Raw genomic sequence first — 23,960 nt, 5'->3', positions numbered from 1 at the left:
ATTATTGTGTGGGTGGGCCTGGAGAAATGTAGGTGGGCCAGGGGGAGACATATTAAGCGTGGGGTCTGAGCTGAAACTTCATTAATGATTTTAATGATTGTTTTAATGCACTAATAGAACATAAGCATAAATTAGCAGTGAAAACAAAAAACATATGCATGGCAGCCTCAGAATGTGTGTAAAACTGACATCCATATAGGGATGGGTATCGTTAAGGCTTTAACGGTACTACTACTTTTATCGATAGCGCTTATGCTTATGCTCCAGGTTCAGTACCAACCACATCATAAAGTACGCGGACGATACAACAGTGGTGGGACTCATCAGGGACAACAACGAAGAGGCCTGGAGACTGGAAGACTGGAAGTCTCTGCAGAGAGTGGTCAGGACAGCAGAGAAGATCATCGGAGTTTCTCTCCCTCCCATCAGAGACACCGAAACGCTCCCTGACAAAAGCCCAGAACATTTTTAAAGACCCCACTCATCCTCACCATGCTCTGTTCTCCCTGCTGCCCTCTGGCAAGAGGTTCCGCAGCATTAAGAGCAAAACAGCCAGATTCTGCAATAGCTTTTCCCCCAAGCCATCAGACTGCTGAACAGCAGGTAGACCAGTGACACAGAGATTACATTACGCTGTGTAAAGGGCACATATTTTCTATATAGTATGTCTATTTTATTTATATCTATAGTAAGTCTTTATATTTTAAACGCACACTTTATCTTTAATTTTATCAGCACCACGTCACTATTATTTATTTATATGTACAATTTTAGCAAGTTTTTATATTGTCCTGTTCCTGCAGCCAGTACAACGACATTTCGTTTTAATAGTACACTCTGTGTCTTGTTGAAATGACAATAAAGTATGTCTATGTCTTATCGATCCGGTCCTTTAACATTACTTTTATCGGTTCTTTTGGAGAAAAAAATATGGTAAACTAACTAAACAAATTGTGAACAAAACTAACATTGCTTTTTATTTCAATTAAATACATAATATTTCACATCAAAAGAAACAACAATGTTTTAACAAATCATATTAAATAATCTGATGACAGAACTGTAAACAGAATAGCTGAAACTTTAACAAAATAAATAACTCTGTTACCTCTAATCATGAACCCATGTTTGTATAATGTAGTTAACTCGGTGTGTTGCTGCTAGCATACATAACACCTGACGTGGAAACGTTACTCGTGGATGGGGCTACAGAGCTGCTAGAAAGACAGTCGAACCCGGTGCATTTCTCCGTCTGAATGTGGTGCCCTTTTGCTAAATGTTTAGACAAATTGCTCGTGTTACCGTCCTTACATGCTAAACTCTTATTCCACTTTTGGTAACGAGTATTGTCCACATCGACACGGCTATAGTTTAACCACACCTCTGAGCGCGTTCTCTCCGCCATCTCCTCCGTGTGTGTGTGTGTTGCTGCATGTAGCAGCTGTGTGTGTGTAAACTGCCCCGCCCCCTCTCACACAGACGGGGGAGAGAGATCTCTTGTCTGGATTGGAAAGATCTAAAATACTAAAAATAATCAGACGCATTTTGCTGTCTTTTTGCATGTTAGAAACGGAGTTGGTGACACTTAAACTGCAATGTAATGTTTGTGTAGCAATAATACATACGACATATATCGGGGGCCACGGGTTGTTTATCCTTGACAGTCGCACAGTGGGCACACACTGAGTGTTTTCATATTCAGCAAATGTGTAGACGCTAAACTGCAGACCTCAAGAAGAAATAATACTTTCATTCACTCACGGCAAAAGTTACTTTACTTACTATAAAAACTCACTGTAAAAAAATGCACTCCCTATTCCATTGTCATGAAGGTGGAATCTAACTATATCCAGAATAAGTTTTATTGGATCAAAGCTAGAAACATGTTTATTTCTGCTGTAAAGTTGGGCATTTTAACATGGGGGTCTATGGGAATTGCTCCTTTTTGCATCCATCCCCTGTCGGCCACTATATGAACTGCAGTTTGTGGCACTTCCTTCTGGGCTTCCCGGCTTTGCGCTATGAAGCGCTGATTGGCTGTGGGTGGGCCAGACGTGCATGTGGTTGGGCCCAGGCCCACCCGGGCCCACCCACAGCTACGCCACTGCTTTACTGTATAATCACCAGTGTAACAGATGTACAGATCGCCACAGGGCTTTCATCTAAACACACAGCCACGTAATGATAACAAAACAAAGGTCGGGGTCATTGGTCAAGCAACACACCAATCAGAGAGCAGCAGTGAGCACAGCTCAGGCTGTGTTTTATATTTGTATTCTTTATTTCTGACGTATTTCACACAAAAAACCTTTAGTGGAAACGTTTTCACTTATATGATTTTTTTTTTTTAAACGGCAAAGTGGCAAGGCTTGCCAACCCTGCGTTGGGGGGGCACAGTGACTCATTTGGGGGGGCATGGCCCGCGAATGACCCCCCATGACGCCGACCCTGAATACAACTAATGTGTTGTGTTATATTAGCTGTACAATTGACCACATAATCATATGGTGTTCTTAGCTTCCATACCTCCTGTGTTTTACGAGCAACTTATCAAGTCTTGGCAAACGGCATAAAACACGATTAAACGTGATAGTATATAAAACCATGCTCGTATCTACAACCTATAGAAATGCAAAACGGCGTCAGTTTAGACGTAATTCTGTCCTCCTGCTTACCGCATCATTTATGAGAAAACATTTCATAACATTAACACAACATATTCAAGGTGGTTTTAAATAACATCCGTATTTATTTATTTCTCCAAGTTATGTTTTTGTGTGCACTGAGGAGTCTCAAACAGGCGTTTGTTAAATCATTTTAAGATTGGCTTTAATCAATTTGTGAAAATGAATTCTTCATATATGATAAATGAGAGGTAACATTTTATTTATGGTATTATTTCCACATATTTCTCACCGCGGTGAATTTAGTTTTAGGTTGGATATTAGACGGACATTCGCCCCACCAGCAGCGACAGTTTCCCCTGCTGCTGGCTGTATTACGACGGGGAGATCTTCTCCGCGAAACGAGGCTTTCACTTATGGACCATGAACAAATGACTTTTCAATTACACAAGAACATTTTTCTTTTTAATAAATCGACAGCTTCCCGATCGAGTGAATGTGAAGCAAATCCACGCTAGAGCATGCATTTGTTGAACACACCTCTTTTTATTGCATTGTAATACTTTAAATATGTTTTATTAATATATGGAAACATTTGCATATTTCTTCAATAACTTCTAGATCATATGACCTAATGACTCAAAATCAGTGCTGGATAAAATAACTACACTGGCTGCATAGGACACACCTGTTTATATTAATATTTTGATGGAAAAATGAGCTTATTTCTTCAATACCTTCCAGGTCATGTGACCTAATCACTCAAAATCAGTGCTAGGTCAAAGAACTATACTGGCTGCATATGACACACCTCTTTTTATTGCTTTTTAATACTTTAAATATTTTATATTCATATTTTGATGGAAAAATGAGCTTATTTCTTCAATACCTTCCAGGTCATGTGACCGATTCACTCAAAATCAGTGCTGGGTCAAAGAACTACACTGGCACATGACTGCTGCTCTCTTTGATTATTTTTTGACTCAACATGAGTTCAAGCATCATGTCATCATGTCCTTGCATTTTTCTTCACTTCAGAGGATATTTTCTTTAACACGTCTTTGGTGAGGCTTATGTTACCAGCCATTATTTCCTCTACTGGTGTCTGTAATAATAATTGCTGACACCACTGGTTAAGGCTTTGGAAATTGTTTCCTCTTCTTGCGTATTTTGCTGGTCTGAATCACCTTTGATTTTTATGGTGTATAACTTCACCAATGCGCATGACTTTAAAAAATATTTTTGTATCCGTTGATTTTCGCCTGTTCTTTTTTGAGAAACTGTACACCGCGTAGACATCCATTAAATGTGCATTTTGCAAAGGCACAGAAAAATGGCGAATTATTTTTACGACTAACATTTGTCTTAAAGGGGACCTATCATGCAAAATGCACCTTTGTACGTCCTTTATACATGAATATGTGTCACCGGTGTTCCAGGGAACTCACCAAGTGTCAGAAAACACAACCCTCTCTATTTTCCTCCTTTGCCAAATCTCTAAAAAAAGAGGCTGCAACGGATCTGAAAAAAACGGATCCAGATTTCAACACTTTTCTACGTCACAAAGAGGTGCTCCGCTTATTGGTCAACTCTCCACCTATCATGGGAATGAGCCACGGCCACGTGCATTGCCAAACCTCTCAATCGCATATAGGCTATCGGCAGGCTAAATAATCAACCCCAGTCACTTCTGTGTTTTTGCCTGCTTTTGCCAGGATGTCTAAGCCAGTTAAACATTGTGCTGTTGTTGGCTGCAAGACTCGGGACAGGGGACTGCATGCAATGCCATCAGTGGAAAAAGAAAATAATCTGTGGCTAGACTTCATTTTCAAGGGACATGTGCCAGAAGACCCTGGCAGATTTCTGTTTGTGTGTTCCAAACATTTTACCACGGACATGTTTATGAACTTCTCTCAAGTCCAACACGGATATGCCTCCAAACTAATGCTAAATCCGGGATCAATACCAACCATCCGGGACCAGGCCAGTGAGGACACATCCAATTTTGAAGCTGTAAGTTTTTATTTAGCGGTGTTTTTCCTGGTAAAGCTATCTCTATCTTGTATATGTAGCATGTAGCTTCGCCGTATCAATATCACCTCAAACCCAAATAGTAATCTGTTAGGTGTTTATATGTTTTTGTAACATTTTATTTTATTTTGTACGCTCCGCAGTCTTTGCTTTGTCTTTTATTTTAATTATCAGGCATTTGCTAACATGTTCAGACATACTGCCGTAATGGCGATCTGTGTGAAGGCTGTAAAGCCACGCCCTAGCCGATAACACAAGTATGTATTCTCCTATTTAATAGTATTTAGTATCCTCTAAAATCATATTGAGTGAGTTATAATAACAAACGTAATCTTCTGTAGGTAAGTGCCGTTTTTTCCAGCGTTATATGTAAAAGCTTTTGTGATTGTAGTCTGTAAGAACGATCAGATATCATCGATCTGTAAGCTACGCTACGCTAATGAGACATGCCGTTTTTTCCAGCGTTATACGTAAAATCTTTTGTGATTGTAGTCTGTAAGAACGATCAGATATCATCGATCTGTAAGCTACGCTACTCTAATGAGACATGCCGTTTTTTCCAGCGTTATATGTAAAAGCTTTTGTGTGTTTACTTGTTTGCGCACATGAATATAAATGGGGGTGTGTTAGGATACAACACTGTGTATGTATGCGAGGGGGGACACACACCACGAGTAAAACTGAGCTAAAGCCCCGTCGGTCTGTTGTTGTTGACAAGGCCTTACCTCTAGCAACAGGCTAATTAGTGGCTAGCACTCATTACAGTCAGTCTACTGAGCTCAGCCCCTCTCCAACACATCACCTGTATTGAGTCAGAAACACAGCATGCACGTTACGGTTCAAAACTAACTCAGATTGGAAAAGGCTAAGCAAAGAGCTTTGCTAAATAGAGAGTTTTAGCCCCATCTTTTGGGATTTCAGACTATATTTATCCAAATAGTATTTTCTCATCCTGAATACTAAGTTGAGATGATTTTGTTCTAACTATGTGTTCTTCTTTACAGGCTAGCACCTCACATACTTACTAATTAGTGACAATTTGTACATCCTTTGCTATTATTTACATTTTTTTTTATCATGGCGGAAATGAAAGACTGTACCTGGCAGCCCTGCACTACAATGAAAACGCTGAGCGTGCACAAGCCACTACATCCACTAGAAACCCTCTGTATAAACTGCAGTTCCCAAAGGCCAGGAAGGGAGAATGCAGAGCAAAACCAGTAAAGACTGACCCCACATTCCGTAAGTGTTTAAAATATTTATTATACAACTATTTACAAATATAAAATAAAAAAATTAGAAAGAAGTTTCAGTGTTTTACATGCATATACTAATCTAAACCACATTTTTTGTTGTGCTTTTTTTACCATTGCACAGGCCTTTGTGGCCAACTTGATGGACCTCATCTTCGACCAAGTCTTTGTGGACCCTGCACCATTATGAGCGACCTGACAGGGAGGAGGTCATCGCCGGGTATGCTACACGGTTCAATTTGGCTGCTGTCTGAACCCAACATCGACATTTCACGGATCAGGAAACTCCCTGCGTATCCTGAGGACAACGCAGGCCGGAATCACCACTCTGATCCTGCGTCCAAGGAAGCCCCAGCACCAGCTCACAAAGCTTCTGTAAAAATATTTAGTGTCATTTATACAAAATACAAGTAGGCTACATTTAGTTTTTTTTTATGGGTTTTTTTAACTGTTGATTTTGACAATAAAGTTCTGAGTTGATATCAAAATGTGTCGTGATTATTCATGTTTGGATGGGTAAAGAATATTCTGATTTCAAAAGCATAAGGTTGTGTGTGGACTTTTTTGTCGTACACATGGGTGTGTTATGCCATTGCTGTGTAGTATATAATATAATAGTACATGTACAATGACAGAATGAAAGATTGCATAAAGCCATATACACCAGTATTTATTTCCATGAACAATATTAGCATTCGTTTTAAAATTTCAGTCAAAACAAACAAACAAACCACTCACTGCTCTATTTGCCTCAACTGTAGTCCACCATGTTCAGCTCTGTAAATATTCAACGCATTCTGCAGGGAGAACATAGTTAGGCACACAGGCTCCAATCCAGGATGGTCCACCATACAGGTTACAGAGTCCTCAAGTTACTGCATCCGTCTTGACACATTGTGATAAACATATATTGAATGACATGTGAAAAATGTATTCTTTAAACAGACAACTTAGTAAAGCTATCAAAAATGTTACCTGTGGTATCTCCGTGCAGCACACATTCTCCGTTCAGAAGGCATCGTGGCGCAATTTGCACAAAGAAGTCAATAACTGAGCTTTTAAAAACACATGAAACTACACACATTGCTGACAACTGAGGTGTTGTTGGAGTTATACTTTTTATCATCCTAAGTTATTCAACTTTCCAACGGTTGTTGCACGATGTTGGAAGAAAAGGACTGTAAACTATTAATAAACGCAATGAGGCCATTGTATATATGCTGAAAATATGAATGTCTCCCTTTATAAATATATATATATATATCGCTGTTTTTGCGTTACAAACTGTACACATTGCATTCTTGCTAATTAGCCAAAATATCAACGGAATAAGGAGCAAGCATCGTAACAGAGTAAAATAAATAGGGACAACAGCTTGTCAGCTAACCATTCAGAAACGTCCTGCTGCAACCGAGATTTTTGCACCTCCACCAAAACCTCCGCTGCTTCAGGGTCAGTTTCTGGATCAAATTGATAATATGCTTGAACACATGCATTGCTCTGAGATGACATGTTTATTCGACACTCGTAATCACAGCAAGCATGGTAACGTGACTCTCGCCGGCTCATGCCTGCTCTTCTGCAGGGGGGCGTGGTCAGCTGCTGCTCAGAATTTTCAAAGACGGGCTTGGAATAGAGCGAAAATGAGCGAAACGAGGCATGTCTAAAAAATGATCTGTTTGGTATTTTGAAAAATAATATGTATAAATATACCTTATATAGGTATGGTCATACACTATATCATTTAAATATAGCATGATAGGTCTCCTTTAATGTATTGATTATAGGTCCGGGTCCGTATAGGTCGGCGTCTGGGTCCGGATCCGGACTGCGGTCCGCCTGTTGCCGACCCCTGCCACATGTTCAATACATTTGTAACACTGTACACATGAACGTTTATTTTTTCGGTTCACCAAAAAAAATCTCACTCCAAGCTGAACTCAAATGTTGGCAGCCCTGCATTATGTGATAGTATTTCTGAGAAAAAGTCAGCTGAAATGGTGGCATAGTTGCCACTGCTTTACGTGTCAACAGCATGTTTGAACGTATTTGCAGCAGTAAATGTGGCTGTAACACCTGAATTTAAATGTGCAACCTCTTTTTGTGACAGATTTTTGCATGAAATTATAATTATTCTGAATGATATTCCTGTGGAGGAAACTTCTGTGTAGCAATGCAGTGGGAGTCACCATCTCATGAAGGAGACACAGGACGAGCAGGAGTTCTGATGTCAAACACTGATATTTAATACAAGCATCGGCCGGAGAAATTCACATCACAAGTCACGCAGTCAAAGGTTCTGACTGCACAGGTGGTTTGCCATGTCAAATCTGATCAGCCTTGCATCTTGGTAGACCTTTTAACTAGTTTACAGAGTCAAATCCACATATTGGGGATGGGCGTAAAGCATCTGCAGACACAGGAGATGTCTCTCACGTCTCTGGAGCTTAGAAAACCCCCCTTGTGCCCACTGGTGTCAGGCCATAAACCCTAGTATCAACATACGACTGCATTAACACATTCCTTACGGGAGATTAGAAGCAGGGTCGGGGATAGTCGTAAATGTCAATACACAAAATAAGGTTAAATGTCTAAAGACAAAATTAATCCCTAACAATTCCTATTGACAGATAGTTTCTATGTGAACATTATGAGATGGACAGCCAGAGAGAATACATTAAAAACAGTTATGAAATACTATATGACAAAACAAGAATACAATTTAAGTGATTGGTAAAATATCCATAAAGAAAAATCTGTTTACAGTTCTGTTTCATATGGGTGTTGAGAGATGTATCCATAGATCTCTTCATTTTGCTCTCAAAGTGCACCAGATTGATGCTTTTAACTTCAATATTAAAAAAAAAAAACCTTCCCAGGGGAGCATGCCCCCGGACCCCCCCCCCAAGAGGAGGTTAGGTCCACGGTGTTTACATGCTTATTTATACAATATGTGTGCTAAATGCAAAAACAAAAGTTGGTTCCGTGTTGTGTGTAGTGAGAATGCGCTAGAGTGAGGGGAGCTGTCAGTCCTCCTTGCCAAGGGTGCAATCGAGCCTGTGGACCCCATCTCACAGCCCGGGGCTTCTACTCGACCTACTTCCTGGTAAGGAAGAAAGGCGGTGGACTTCGCCCAATCCTCGATCTGAGGGGACTCAACAAGTTCCTAAAGATTTTACCTTTCCATGTGCTGAGCACAGCGGACGTTCTTCGTACCGTGGCCAGGGGGGAATGGTTCACGTCCGTCGACTTGAAGGATGCTTATTTTCATGTGCCTATTGTGCCTCATCACAGGCAGTTTCTTCGCTTTGCCTTCAGAGGCCGTTATTTCCAGTTCAGGGTGTTCCATTCGGACTCTCCCTCTCCTTAGATGACTGGTTAATCTGTGCACCATCCCGGTTACAGACGATCCAGGACACGGCTCTCCTTCTCTCTCATGTCGCCCGGCTAGGCCTCATGGAGAACATGGAGAAGAGTTGTCTGAACCCCTCTCAGAGCCTAACATTCATTGGGGTGGCTCTGGACACAGTCACTCAACCAGCGAAAGCAGTGTTCTCGCCCCCACTCCTGGTAGACGTGATGCTTTATTCTAGCAGCAGCCGACTGGATAGGCTGTCCTGCTGAAACTTTTTTTTTTTCCAGCTAGGTGAAGGCAGTGCTCTCGCTCCCGCTCCCTCTGCTGGTAACATGGGTGTAGTTACATCCCTTTTGTGTTCGCCGAGTAGGAGCGTTGCTCTACTCTTTCCGTTCAGCAGGTAGCTGGTGAAGGCTGTGTTCTCGCCCCCGCTCCTGGTAGACGCGCTGCTTCATTCTAGCAGCAGCTGCCTGGCTAAACTGCCCTGTTACATTTCCTTATCTAATCCACCTAGGTGAATGCAGTGCTCGCTCCCACTCTCTCTGCTGGTAACATGGTGTAGGACATTTACATCCCTCTCTGTGTTCGGCGTGTAGGAGCATTGCTCTACTCTCTACGTTCAGCAGGTAGCTAGTGGAGGCTGTGTTCTTGCACCCGCTCCCGGTTACGCTGCATCTGGAATTCGTTATCAACTCAACCAGTGAAGGCAGTGTTCTCACCCCCGCTCCTGGTAGGCGTGTTGCTTGATTCTAGCAGGAGCCGCCTGGCTAGGCTGTCCTGTTAAACTTCCTTGTTTAACCCAGCTAGATGCGGGCCTGTCCATCTGCTGCACATACTCTGCTGTGGGACGCCTTGGCGTCTCCCCAACAGGAAGGACCTCTTATCTCAGTTGGAGGGTCGGATGTGGCACCCCGACCCCTGCCGCCTCCAGCTGTGGGTCTGACCACTGGAGGGCCCGACCCACTGCTGAGCGACTGCATAGAGTCTGTCAGGAAGACTATTCTCAAATGCCAGGGCACCATCTACTCGTAGGCAGTACGAAAACAGGTGGAAACTGTTTTGTTTTTTTGACTGGTGCCAAGGGCGAAATGAGGACCCAGTATATTGCTCGGTGCCTACGACCCTTGAGTTCCTGCAGTCCCTCCTGGACGACGGCCGGTGTCTCGCTACCGTCAGGGTGTATGTGGCTGTTATATCAGCTCAACACACAAGGGCTGACAACAGCACAGTGGGAGCCATAGGTTGGTATCCCTCTTTTTAAGGGGGAGCTCTGAATATCCCAAGGGCCCTACATGGGACCTGCTCTTGGTGCTGGATGCCGTATGCTCGCCTCCTGTTGAACCTTTGTTACAGGCAGAACTGGAGTGGCTCTCAGCTAAGACTGCTTTCTTTCTTGCCATCACCTCAGCAAAGCGTGTAAGCGAGCTTCAGGCCTTGTCCGTGAACAGCTCGTGTCTGAGGTGGAACTCAGATGGCTCAGGTGTCACCTTATGGCCGAACACAGCGTTCCTCCCTAAGGTGCAAGGACATATGTGCTGCGGCCACATGGGCATCCCAGAGCACATTCTCCAGATACTACAGAGTGAATGTTGCTGCCCCTCATCCGCTGGGTGTGGTCCTCCTGCAGAGTCAGCCTAGGCCATCCTTATAGCAGGGGGAGTATTCAGACTTCCTCGTGACTCTGTTGGTATAGGTCATCCAGTGCTAAAGCACCGCCTCTGGCGGTCAGTAAGGATGAAATAGAACGATAGTTACGTATGTAACTATGGTTCTATGAATACTGGATGACCGGCAGAGTTTCTTGGTCACTCGGAATCTCGTGTTTCCGCGAGAAGATTCCATAGAACTGAACTCGTTGACTACACCGGAACTTATGCCTTCCGGGGTGATACGAGGTCACACGTGACTTTGTTGATATAAATATTCAACCTACGCATGCGCGAGACGGAAGATATCCAGTGCTAAAGCACCGCCTCTGGCGGTCATCCAGTATTCATAGCACCGTAGTTACATACGTAACTATCGTTTTATGTCAGGATGGCCGAGTGGTCTAAGGCGCCAGACTCAAGGTTGACTCCTTCCTGAGTAAAAAGGGACTTCTGGTCTCCACATGGAGGCGTGGGTTCAAATCCCACTTCTGACAGTGATTTTTACCTGCAGGTTACATCTCTGCGTTAAACACTATAGGTACTAATTATTTTGTTTCTTTGTAAAACAAGATATCCTTGAACATGTACTAGTAGCACACAGACTGAACAAAATCATGAGACATTACATTGCATTTAGCTGACGCTTTTATCCAAAGCGACTTACAATAAGTACATTCGACCAGGAAGACACAACCTTGAAGAAAACAGAATCATATAAGTACATCAGGTTTCATAGAGCCAAACATTTCAAGTGCTACTCAACTGGCTTTAGATAAGGCAGTCCTTTATTAGTATATAAGTGCTCTGTTAGCAGTTCTTTGTTAGTAATTCTATCGCTCGAAGTGGAGTCGAAAGAGATGAGTTTTCAGTCTGCGCCGGAAGATGTGCAGGCTTTCTGCTGTCCTGATGTCAATGGGGAGCTCATTCCACCATTTTGGAGCCAGGATAGCAAACCCACGTGTTTTTGCTGATGGGAACTTGGGTCCCCCTCGCAGCGAGGGTGCAGCGAATCGTTTGGCTGATGCAGAGCGGAGTGCACGCGCTGGGGTGTACGGTTTAACCATGTCCTGGATGTAGGAAGGGCCAGATCCATTCGCAGCATGGTACGCAAGTACCAGTGTCTTGAAGTGGATTCTAGCAGTTACCGGAAGCCAGTGGAGGGAGCGGAGGAGCGGAGTGGTGTGGGAAAATTTGAAGACCAGGCGAGCCGCTGCATTCTGGATGAGCTGCAGAGGTCGGATGGCACATGCAGGTAGACCAGCCAGGAGGGAGTTGCAGTAGTCTAGGCGTGAGATGACGAGAGCCTGGACCAGAAGCTGCGTGGCTTTCTGGATCAGCTGGGGACGCATCCTCCTGATGTTGTAAAGCGTGTATCTGCAGCAGCGGGTTGTAGCAGCGATGTTTGCAGTGAAGGACAGGTTGTTATCTAGGATCACACCCAGATTCCTTGCAGTCTGAGTCGGGGAAACAACAGAGGTGCCGATGTTGATTGTCAGGTCAAGAGTGGGACAATCTTTTCCCGGAAGCAAGAGCAGTTCAGTCTTGTCAAGGTTGAGCTTGAGGTGGTGATCAGACATCCACTGAGAGATGTCAGCTAGACAAGCAGAGATGCGTGCGTCGACCTGGGTCTCTGAGCGGGGGAAGGACAGAATTAATTGGGTGTCGTCAGCGTAACAGCGTAACGGTGGTATCAACATGTTTTTGTAATAGACCGTGTTCTTGTTTTGGGCAGCATCTTCTTCTCCTGCATTGCCCTAAATGTCTGTTTACAAGTCATTTGTAAAGTTGAGATTGAATAAAGCAGATTTTTGTGTCAGGATGGCCGAGCAGTCTAAGGCGCCAAACTCAAGGACTGGCTCCTTCCTGAGCAAAGGGACTTCTGGTCTCCACATGGAGGCGTGGGTTCAAATCCCACTCCTGACAGTGTTTTACCTGGGCTTTAGCCCGCCGTTGGGCGGTCGCATTTTAGGGTGTATTAATCCTAGATCATTCAGACCAGTTACTTTTTTTGCAATCGGCCCTTCCAGCTGGAATTCAAAACTTTGGCCTATTCTAGCATTGTTGCTAGCCCGGCTACCTCAGTCGGTAGAGCATGAGACACTTAATCTCAGGGTCGTGGGTTCGAGCCCCACGTTGGGCTGTAGTGTTTTAGGGGGTAATTAATCCTAGATCATTCAGACCAGTTGTTCCTTTTTTTGCAATCGGCCCTTCCATCTGAAATTCAAAACGTTGGCCTATTTTAGCATTGTTGCTAGTCCGGCTAGCTCAGTCGGTGGCCGTTTCTCTTCAAGGATGCTACGTCATCGAGTGCCGCCGAAGGACTGTTCCAATCTCCAGCATACTTGGAATTCCACAGAGGCCACGTCCTTGGTTTGGGGGAAATTTCGAGGCTGCACATGGGTAGACTTCGCGTCCTTAAAATCCCCACAAACAATGCTTTGCGCACAGACCAATTTCAAAAACCCTTGCGGAGAATGGCTGAACCGACGCAGCACACATTTAAATGTAAGTATGTAGTGGCGTAGAACATGTGTTGGTAAATATGTTACTTTGTTACATTTGTTTGTTATCACGGAAAAAGTGTTCCATGAAAGTAAAGCAAGTTCATAATTAGATAGACATCGTGAGGTATTTATTTTTGGTACAGTTTATGCTGAAACCGTTAGAGAGAGTGGCACACTTGTTAGCCTGTTCCATTCTTCTTCGTTTTCCGTAGCCGTGGCTTGGAAGTATACTTGCTTCGTTTCTGAAGGAAGTGACTTGGAAGTACGCGACTACCAAGCCAGCATCCTCGCGATTGAGAAACGGCCGGTATTTGGACTTCATTACGTCAGTATGCCCCGGAAGGAAAAGATGGAAGAGAAATCTCCAACGAGGCGTTCTGGGCAGCAGAGACAGGTATTCTCTGTGTTAGAGTTTTACTCGCTACAGGGTGTACTTTGAGGGTTTTGACTCTGCAGACCGTTTACATGCAGAAAAAGCTACATAACAAACAAGGGGACGGGTGATAACTGGAAAAGCATGACATGGGACCTTTAAATAGTTAAGTATGTAAATGAAATGTGCAAAAACAAAATACTCACCGAATCAACATCCATTTATTTAAATTTTTATAAAAAAAGACCTTGTGGACAGACCAGAACACAAAAAATATTCAGACTCTTTAAAAACAAAATGAAAACAGAGTCCTTTACCTTGATTCATTTTCATACGTACATTTCAAACGCGCTCTTTCTAACAAATGTGAGAAACAACCTTCACAAATGAACGAACAATAATACATTTAAAGTATTTCCAAAGGGAAACAAATATATTTTAAAGCATAATGCTGCAAATACATTCTTTTTTTCCAGCAGACAAAAACAAACATTAAAGTAAGCACTTTGGTCGCCCCCCCCACACACACACTGAAGACCATTACTTTATTTTATGAATAAAGTTAGTTTCAGTCTGAGAGCTAACACGAGGCCAACGGAGTCACAGTCCAGATGTTTCTGTGGTTTCATCTCTTCATGTACCTTGTGGAGTTTATTCCAGGGTTTCTGAGCAGGTACTAGAAATCTCCTGACATTGAAACAAGATGTAACTTTTTAAATCTGTTATTAAAGTGCATATCTTTATCACGTCCTGACTGCAGTGTTTAGAAACATGTGACAGACAGAGGCGTCACTAAAGATCACAGACATGCAAATTAATCTACCGTCTATCAGCGATATCATTTCTGAAACGGGTCACCTGATGGGAGTCTGATGTCATCAAAGAGTGACACCGAGACAACGGATGTTCAGGAGCTCAACTCTTAATGCTGTTCGGAATATACATATATTTTTCGCACATATAAACCTTTTTTAATTTGCGTCAACTGTTGACAAACAGTATTTTTTTAGATCAAAAATAACTTACATTCCCTCGTTTGTACTATGTAGAAAATTATTTGTACTTAAAGAAAAGAGAAGACGATAAATAAGGATTGATTTGAGATATACTGCAGTCAAATAGTACAAAAATGATCTTTTATAACTTTTTCACTTCTCTGGATCTTGATGGGAAATATAATGAGGGTCAAAGAAAGATGTAAAGGAGAATGTATAAGGACTAAGAAAAAGAAAACAGATTTACTCTAGGATGTATGATGACTCCGAGGAAGTTATAGACATATGACTCATGTTCAATGTGCTGCAAGGGATTGTGGGACAGCAATATCTCCTTTGTATCCGTAAATAGAATTTAGAGACTTACAGTAGCGCTCACTGAGGGACCAGTGGAACCACAGAGAGAGTCTGTGTGCAGAAGGGAGCCATCTTACTGTACGTTTACTGCACCAGGAAGCAGTGTGCTGCGCAGAGTCTGACGTCTGCACAGCACACTGTCATCACACGCTCCGACAAGAGGTCATATACCCGATAATGACATGTGACCACCTGTATGTGTAGAAATACTGACAAGCCCACCCACATGGGTCGGGAAGTGAAACGTCTTCTCTTGGATTGTTTCTCTGCGGTGCCGAGGAATGCCAAACGAAAGCATCTCTGGTAAGTCAGCAAACAAATAACTGTACCTGCATAACATATATCAAATGTAACTTCTCTTTCATTTGGGAGTGGTATGAACAGAGGTCCATTTCTCAAATGGCAGGAACAGAACCAAAGCATCCACAGGTCAGGTAATCACTGTAACGGTACTTTTATGAGGATATACTCTGTGGTTTAAAGAAATGTTTTTAAATATAACCATTAGGTTGCATTTAACCAGAGGGTCGTTCTGATTCAAGTCTTTCTTTTATAAAGAAACCACGGGACAAAGATGTTTAACAGACTTTAGGGTCGCAACGGTTTGCATTTTGTTTTGAAGTATTTACTTAGCATATAAATAATAACTCTCAGTTAAAGCAAATAAAACACAAACATAATATAATAACATAATAACATCACATTCCATCCACAGCTCTCCGCCTTCACATCTGAGCTGAAATGAAAGGGTTTCAAATGAGAACTAACCCGTCACGTTAGAAACACGACTCATGCTGAAGAATACTAACACTTGTTGTAGACAGGTCACATATAGCGTCAAACAAACCACAGTTCAAATACAAGTCAAAACACTGAGTGGGTAAATAAATAGCTTTTCCAATTGCACAAAGTGGGACCGTTGGAGGTGAGAGGATCCGTCTGTGGAGACCCCGGTCTTTCAGTCAGTCGACAAATCAGAGAGTCAGTCAGCGAGCCAAGCCCCGCCCCTTCTGCTCACTGTCACGATTTAATCTTCCACAGCTGGAACGAGAAGCAGAGGTTAGGAGAGCCGCGGGGTCAGAGGGGCCAACGTGTCGCACAAGACTTCGTGTGAAACTGTGCTAAATAGCAAACATGATCTGGAGCTCTGAGCACCTACACTCGAGTGCCAGTGGCTTCAGTCAGAGACAGAGGTGGGTGGAGCAGAGCTTCCAGTTCCACTGTCTGACTGTGACTGAGGTTGACCTCTGACCTCTCAAACAGCTGCTCACCTTCAGGTTGAACCCCAGCAGGTCGGAGATGACCCCTGACACGGCGGACAGGATGACCACCTGGGTGATGTTGTAGAGCAGAGGGTTCATGGTCAGACCGTACAGCCTGAAGGGCGCGTCCAGCTCCTGGGGAGGGAGGGGGAGAGGGGGAGAGAGAGAGGGAGAGAGAGAGGGGGAGAGAGAGAGGGAGACAGTTAGGATGAGACACATTCAACCCTTCCTTCAGAGTGAGTTATACAGGGGTCGTGGAGGCACCTTGAGCAGCTTGGTGGCCAGTTTCAACACGTTGTTCACCAGGGTCAGCTCCTCCTTCTTGTTTGGCTTCTTCTCCATTTTCAGATACAGGTTGATCTGTGGAAACACAGAGCGGGTGTCAGTGTGTGTGTGGAGAGGAGTCTGCTGGGGGGGGGTGCATGTGTCTCTGTGCACCTGTTCAGTGAGCAGGATGGAGGTGTTGCTGTACTTCTTGCTGGTCTCAGAGCCCAGCGTGACGAACCGGAGCAGGAACAGAGACAGACTGGAGCACCAGATCACCAGCTCCCAGTTATAGTGACACTCCAGGAAGGTCTCGTGGACGTGCAGCAGCTGAGGGGGGGGGGGGGGGAGGGGGGGGGGGGGGGGGGGAGGGGGGAGGAAGTACTGTTCAGTCTGAGGAGAGGTGGGCTTAACTCCAGACCTCAGTCAATGCTCTCTGATTGATCCAAAGCCACTATGTGTGCATTCCGGAAGACCGCAATGTGCTGCCCTCTGGAGGAGTTACCTGTGCGCAGCAGATGAAGACGACAGACAGAGTGAGCAGGAAGGCCGACGACACGATCACATCCACCGAGCGCTGAGGACCCCGCCTCTGCAACACATCCCACAGTTATTGGGAATACAGCTTCCAAACAGCTGTGAATGTACCCAACTTCCAAATGTGAACAGAAATGAAAAAGCATGGATGCCACTTGTTTCCAGGACAACGAAGCCCATTGTGATGTCCCTCTCAGGAAGGAGAGACGTACCTTGAGGTAGGAGCGTAGCGACAGCCACATCTTGATGTTCTGGACCTTCTTCAGCCTGAAGTGAGGGACCTCAGACTTCCTGGCTCTGCGCGCTGAAGTCAGGTGACCAAACAGCTTGGCAAACAGCAGCCTCTGAACCGAGCACAACAACATTCATAACAATATCAGACCCGCTCGGAGAGTTCGGACTGTTCGGTACATTCCCATCCATCTCTGTCTCACCTGTTTGTAAGTCCTCTCTGCCACGCTGAGCAGGAAGAAGAAGAGCCATATAAGGCAGACGCGCACCAGGAAGCTGAGTGTCACCATGGTGATCACTAAGGCATCTGATCCAGTTCCGCCCCCCAGAGCCACAGACAGCAGCTCATTGGCTGAGAGAGACGTCAGCTGATCCAGGTCCCGGTACTGAGCCAGCCTGCAGAGCCACAGAGGCTGAGGTGAGTCAAGATGCATGTGTGTCGACACTTCCTGTTAATGAAGTGGAAATGGCAAACTGCAGTTGTATGATACGATACCTGTATGCAAAAGGTGTGAGGCCAAGCGTCACCGACACCAGGTTCCCAAAGACCTGGTAACCAATACCAGGAGTGAAGAGATTCACCTGTGAAGGACACCAGAAGTGAGTACCTTCTATAACCGCTCTGTATTTATTTATTCATATTATTAAAGAAGAGCAGCTCACTTTGTTCATGATCATGCCGCTGATCTCCAGGACAGACATGTCAGCCTTCTTACAGTCGTTCCCCTCCCACACGATGGCGCTCACTCTCTCCAGCCCGGGGTGAGAGCTGTGCAGCCAGGGGGAGTGGCCCTGAGGGGAAGCATACATCAATGATATGTTCTTACTTCTTTTATAAGATAGTACTTTGTTTAAGACTAGAACGCAACAAGGTGTCTCAGTTATTTGAAGGTCAGAATATGTCTGGGTTGAAACATTGCTACATTTGGTTGAAATCAAGTCTTAAACATATGTTCCAACAGCTTTAGTGTCGATCAGGTCAGACCTAACTCATTCACAAAGTAATGTGGATACCTATTCATATTTGCAAATCCTCAAAACGTTTCTAAACATTCGATGTTGACCGTCCAGGCCACATGTAGGAGGGTTTACAGACCTGATGGAAAGGGTCGTCTCTGTACTCCTTTTTAGCCGGGGGGCAGACGGGCGTCCCTCCCCCTTCTCCCTCTGTGAAGTCAGAGGGACAGCATGAGTTACAGGAACAACAGAAACATATTCAAATGATTTTCAGCAGGTATCAAACTACGAGCTGTGTGCATGTGGTCCAGCTCCCCTGACCTGTCTCTGAGGTGCAGGAGGACCGGCACTCGGCACAGTGCAGGAAGTCCTCCCACATCAGGTCCTCTGTCTCCGACTCGTGTCGAGTGCTCTCCGAGTCCTGAGTCCTCAGACTGGAACATCTGGAACTGCAGCTGGTGCCAGACTTGGGGACGTCCTGTCAAACAGAAGAGAGGATTGTTGTTTCATTACATGTTAGACTTGTCCAGTGCTGTGGGCTGAAGTGTCCTGCCCAGGGACACAACGACATGCTGACTGCAGTGGGACTCCAACTTGCTATCCCCTGACTCAAAGTTCAGCACACTATCCCACTGAGCCACAGCCTCCCGTTTCGTGAAAAGTTTTAAACAACATCTACTGTTTGTTGCAGCTGATTTCCTGCTTTACCTCCACAGCGTAGTGTTTTTTGTAGTGGTGTGTATTCTTGCGGTTTCTGAGCGTACAGTCGCTGTTCATCCTTTCCACCCCCCTTCGGAGAGCTCTGTAGGACGCCTCAGGGTCCTCCTCACTGGACGCCTCGTCTGAAGCTGGCTCCTAAGTACAGAACACACATCAGACAATGCTCGGAAGTTCAAACAAGTGTCATAAAGACGCTCTTCGGTAAGGTCAGAAAAGAGAAAGGCCCAAGGCACGATGAAGAGTGCCTTTTGGGCCTTTTCTTCTTTTTGGAAATGTCAGCAAATCCTGAGAGAGTTGTGGCGGTGCTCGTGTCTCTGGGTCACCTTGTTGCTGCTGGCCAGTATCAGCCCCGTGCTAAGGGGGGGCTGAGTGTGCACGGGCGGGACCGCAGAGGTCCAGCAGGCCTCGTCAGTCCTGTTCAGCGAATCGCATCGCTGCTCGTGGAGCTGAAGCCCCTCCTCGCTGCTGCGATTGGTCACTCGGCCGTCCAGCGACACGTAGCCGTTGTCCGTCTCTGTGGACTTGTCGATGGACAGCTTGGACTTCTTAGATCTGAAGGAGTACGGGGAAGGGTGGGAGAAAAGCGGGAAAGAAGAGATTGATAGGAAAGAGACGTGTAGATGGACAGATGGATACGGACAGAGGTTTAGAGAAACCCAGCTGAGAGACTAACCGGTTCAGACAGGAATCACTGACAGCATCAGACACAACACTGTGGAACATTCACACAACACATCCTGCAGAACCATTCAGTCGAATAATACGCTAATAAAGGAATGGGTTAAGTGTCTTAAACGTGAACACTTTTACACATATGTTTTACTGAATGTAGATGTTTTATTTTTCTGCCTTTAAAAAAATATTTTGATATACTCTGCCCTTTAGTTTATTGAATTTATAAATGAGTCTCATGCAACATGAAGTAGGATACATGTGAACAATAACCTCAATAAATACTGATGGTTGAGATTCTCAATTAAAGTTAAAAAGGACAACCAGTGGAGCGTAATGAAGAGGAAGAGGCAGAGGCAGAGGAGGAAGGGCACAGAGTGTGGCAGACGTAGTGCTCTGGAACGTTCCACAGTGTTGCACTCTGCTGAACGCCTGTGGAAGAGAAGCATGGGGAGGAAGCTGCTGACGGAGAAGGTTAAGATACATTTCCAATGATAGACGATCTATTGTTCTGGTTTTGGATCATGTATCCTAGCTCGTTGTCAAGGGAAACAACAGGGGCCATGCTTCTCCTGAACACAGCTTGGTCATCAGTCATGCACGTCAACATCAGCTGCAAAGTCCCTCCGTCCCTCACTAAAAACAGCAGCGCTAGATTCTTTCCGTGGATACGTGTTTCAGGAACCTATAGTGGAACCGCCGATGGTCCGATGCCGCTCAGCAACACCAGATGTGTTGGGGCAACCTTTGAGAGAGAGCTACAGATGTGAGAGGAGAGGAGGAGATGTTGCAGCTGAAGACTCCCAGGTTAGATCTGAGTCCAGGCCGGGGTTCAGTTCTTAGGAAGGTGATTTGAACAAAATGTCATTATTTGATGAAAGTCTAGATTTGGACTTAGCACACGTTACACCTTACATTAGGTAATGCTAGAACAGGTTAGCGAACTGAACCCCGGGCCTGTCTTTGCACAGCATCTCATTTTAGGAAGTTGTGAAACGAAATACACACCCAGCTTTACAGATATCATGCCAGAAGTCTTGGAAGAGAGTGCCCAGGCTGTATGTGCTGCTGGCTGAGTGGGAGTGTGGCGCCCCCTCCTGTGTGTTATCGGTAGTGCTAGACCCGTCGCCTTCCCTATGCACCTCCATCTGAGAGGCCTTCCTCAACTTCCTTCAGTTTGGAAAGAATAGAAGGTGGAGAGACTTAGAGGGTCCTGGAGACTAAGAAGACTTTGAGCTACAGCAGGGTGTCCCGCGGGGCCAGGCTGTCCCCCCCACTGTCCTTTAACCAGCAAAGAGATGGAACTAAACCCCAGGCCCGGCTGGACACAGGCTGATGCAGTTAAAGGCTGGTTCTACCAAAACTATCTTTCAGGTTGGTTTCTGCAAAAGTGGATGTTTTTGTAAAAAAAACTTGTTAGTTAAATGTATTAGTTTTCCAAAATAAGAGGCAATTTAATATTAAGAAATGTTTTAGTCATCTCATGTGTCTCCATTTCATTGGAGACAATATTTTGGCTTAAAAAAAAATCACTGAAAAGGAAAACTATTCCAGCTTCACAAAGCTTTGATCGTTGTCTTTTGATTTTCAAATCAGAAAGCAATATCAACAGGATGCTAAAAAAAGCCTTCATCTGTCACTGCTAATAAATAAAGTACAGTAATGGCTGGGTATGAATCATTAGATTGCTCCATGGTCTGCCTTCTGCTTCTTTATGAGGTGAAATATCAATAAGACTAGAAAGAGGAAAAGAGAGGAATGTAAGAGAACTAGAATCAGCTTTGTGTAAATATCTGTGAACCCTTTCATGATTCTCCTCTTAGAAAGACCAGAGGCGGATTCAGTGAAGGAGCACACACCGTTTCCTCGCTCCCTCTCAAAACCCTTTCCAAAACTGTGGCATGTTCCCATTCTCTTCCCAAAGAGTATGAAAATTGTCTTCAATCATCGTGAACCAGAAGCAGCAGCCGCACACTGACACGCTTCAAAACAAAAACGTCGCTTCTAAAAACTAAAAAACACTCACATCAAGGGGAGCAGACGTCTTCCTCCTTTCACACACATGAACCCCATTTGTCCAACAGTGACATTACATTTATCATGGAGAGATTCTGAGACCATCCTGCTTTACTTTAGGCCTAGTTCTTGATCAAAGATCCTTTAAAAAGAACACAACTGTTAGAATTACACACAATTCAAATCATGAATGGAGTCATGAATGTGAAAACAGCCTGTGGACAGAATGTCTCCGTGATAAAGACCCTTGTATTCAGCGAGAGAGGAATCAGGACAGACGGACCTATTCCCACAGCTTTCCTCCTCCCTTTCTCTCGCTCACTTTCCTCGCCATGTTCCCAGTTCTCTTCCAGTGCCATGTTCTGGGTCATGTCCTCTAATATGTTTTCCATTTCTGTATAATTAATCTATTTCTAGCATCAACAGCATCTCCCACTCTCCCTGCTGGATCTATCCTTCCTCCTTCCCCTCTCTCTGTCACTCGTCACGTTCTGCACTGTTTTCCACGGACAGGTCTCCCCGTTGCTTTTCTTTCCTCCGCCTACCTGCGTCTCTTCCCCCCGCTGCTGGAGGCCGGTTTGGGCGTCCTGGTGGAGACGATCTGGCAGTGGACGGTGCCGAGCAGCAGCATGAGCCAGGTGGCTCCAAACACTTCGGTGGGTGGTATCCCATGAGGCTGTGGGACGATCACATACAGGACTGCTGCGGCCGCTGCAGAGGAGAGGAGGACACATGGCCTTCATTACAACAGTGCACACTCTGAAGCTCTTCACAGCTTGGGGTTTCCTGTTTGCACATTAGTGCCTGGTTCAGTCACACCGCTTCAGTCACTTGGACTTCCATCCGTCTCACACAGGCATGCAGTGTGCATGTCACTACACTCCTGCAGGGAAGGAGGTCAATCAATCAATCAATCAATGTTTATTTATATAGCCCAATATCACAAATGTTACAAGGTCAAGGTGCCTCGTATTATTCTGGGAGTGACTGTGAGACTCACATTCATCAGGCGTCACGTGGGGTGCATGTGCTGCTTTGTGTCTGCGCCGTGTGGCACTAAGCAACTGTGTGCTAACATGTAAACCACATCAGGTGACCAATTAACAGAATTCTTTGTTTGCGATTGTGTGTGTTGGATATTCCTGCTCCCGCGCAGCCATGAACAGTAAATCAAAGAGAAGTTGTGTGTGTTTATGCTGCATGTGTGGGAAGTAGGCAGGAAGTGAGGAGGATTAGACGCAGAGTATCAGCTGCTGAACGTGCTGTGAAATAGCTGCTTGGCTAAAGACTTCATCGGAGGACTGGTTCCTGCATGGAAACTACATTCATCAGTAATGTTGCTGAAAGGCGACGCAGCAGCTGGCCTCTTAAGCCACACACACACACACACACACACACACACACACACACACACACACACACACACACACACACACACACACACACACACACACACACACACACACACACACACACACACACACACACACACACACCTTGCAGCAGGTAGAGAGCCAGCAGTAGGAGGAAGATGGTTCTGGAGGTGACCTGGATCCACCATCGATAGAAGAAGGGGAAGCAGACCACTCGGACCAGGCCCTTCCGGGTCAGGGACGCCCACGGACTCTCTGGCTTGGCCTTTGCAAAGGCCGAACCTTCAGAGGAAGAGAACAATGACTTTATTTTAGCATTAAGCATTATCTTTCTGAGCCTCCTTCTCCTTCAGTATGTTTCTTCTGCAGATCTCCCTTCTTCTATTCATCTACTCTCATTCTTCATTTCTTCCTTGAGTATCTATTCAGTCCAACCGTGAAACCATTTCACAACAAAGGACACATCTGATTGAAAACAGACACCATTGTATGGGCTCAGAACAGTCTCATAACACACACGTGCACACAGAAGGATTCACACTTGTGTTTTTCAATGCACAAATGTGTTCCGTTTCATATGCATGTAAATAAAATCCAAATATAGAAAAAAGTTTTACATAATGTATTTTTGATCCTCACATATTTGTTTTCCGTTTAAAACCTCTGCACCTGCAACACAACCCGCTTCCTGCGCACGGGTAGCTGTGCATTCGTGTGTGGGTTTTTTGAGACTCCCCTGAAGGTCAGCCGATTCGTACTTGTAATTTTTTCTATCTATAGCCAATCA

The 23,960-nt window shown here is 44.7% G+C and overlaps 1 protein-coding gene and 3 non-coding genes across 5 annotated transcripts; 3 read left to right on the top strand and 1 right to left on the bottom strand.

Moving 5' to 3' along the window:
- Nucleotides 1–11,294: 11,294 nt before the first annotated feature.
- trnal-caa (transfer RNA leucine (anticodon CAA)) lies at nucleotides 11,295–11,406 on the top strand. Its single transcript has 2 exons — nucleotides 11,295–11,332; nucleotides 11,361–11,406. It is a non-coding gene; the product is annotated as a tRNA-Leu (tRNA).
- A 1,318-nt stretch (nucleotides 11,407–12,724) lies between these two features.
- On the top strand, nucleotides 12,725–12,835 carry trnal-caa (transfer RNA leucine (anticodon CAA)). Its single transcript has 2 exons — nucleotides 12,725–12,762; nucleotides 12,790–12,835. It is a non-coding gene; the product is annotated as a tRNA-Leu (tRNA).
- A 144-nt stretch (nucleotides 12,836–12,979) lies between these two features.
- Nucleotides 12,980–13,052, top strand: trnak-cuu (transfer RNA lysine (anticodon CUU)). The gene has a single exon. It is a non-coding gene; the product is annotated as a tRNA-Lys (tRNA).
- Nucleotides 13,053–13,991: 939 nt separating this feature from the next.
- LOC117468353 (protein PHTF2-like) lies at nucleotides 13,992–23,513 on the bottom strand. 2 transcript variants are annotated; one of them, XM_034112414.1, is made up of 16 exons: nucleotides 23,297–23,513; nucleotides 22,346–22,511; nucleotides 20,793–20,954; nucleotides 19,436–19,664; nucleotides 19,101–19,247; nucleotides 18,714–18,870; nucleotides 18,532–18,602; nucleotides 18,099–18,227; nucleotides 17,932–18,017; nucleotides 17,639–17,831; nucleotides 17,417–17,548; nucleotides 17,173–17,259; nucleotides 16,842–16,997; nucleotides 16,668–16,763; nucleotides 16,413–16,538; nucleotides 13,992–16,182 (listed from the first exon to the last, which is right to left on the bottom strand). In XM_034112414.1, exons 1-16 carry the CDS (start codon nucleotides 23,496–23,498, stop codon nucleotides 16,162–16,164), a joined length of 2,160 nt encoding a protein of 719 aa, XP_033968305.1. In that variant the 5' UTR covers nucleotides 23,499–23,513; the 3' UTR covers nucleotides 13,992–16,161. The 2 variants fall into 2 exon arrangements, with proteins under 2 accessions (XP_033968305.1, XP_033968307.1); XM_034112416.1 differs by lacking the exon at nucleotides 20,793–20,954.
- Between the last annotated feature and the right edge of the window lie 447 nt (nucleotides 23,514–23,960).

This window comes from Pseudochaenichthys georgianus, chromosome 23, assembly GCF_902827115.2.
Source record: "Pseudochaenichthys georgianus chromosome 23, fPseGeo1.2, whole genome shotgun sequence".
Classification (NCBI taxonomy): Eukaryota; Metazoa; Chordata; class Actinopteri; order Perciformes; family Channichthyidae; genus Pseudochaenichthys; species Pseudochaenichthys georgianus.
This window is presented reverse-complemented; position numbering and strand designations above follow the sequence as displayed.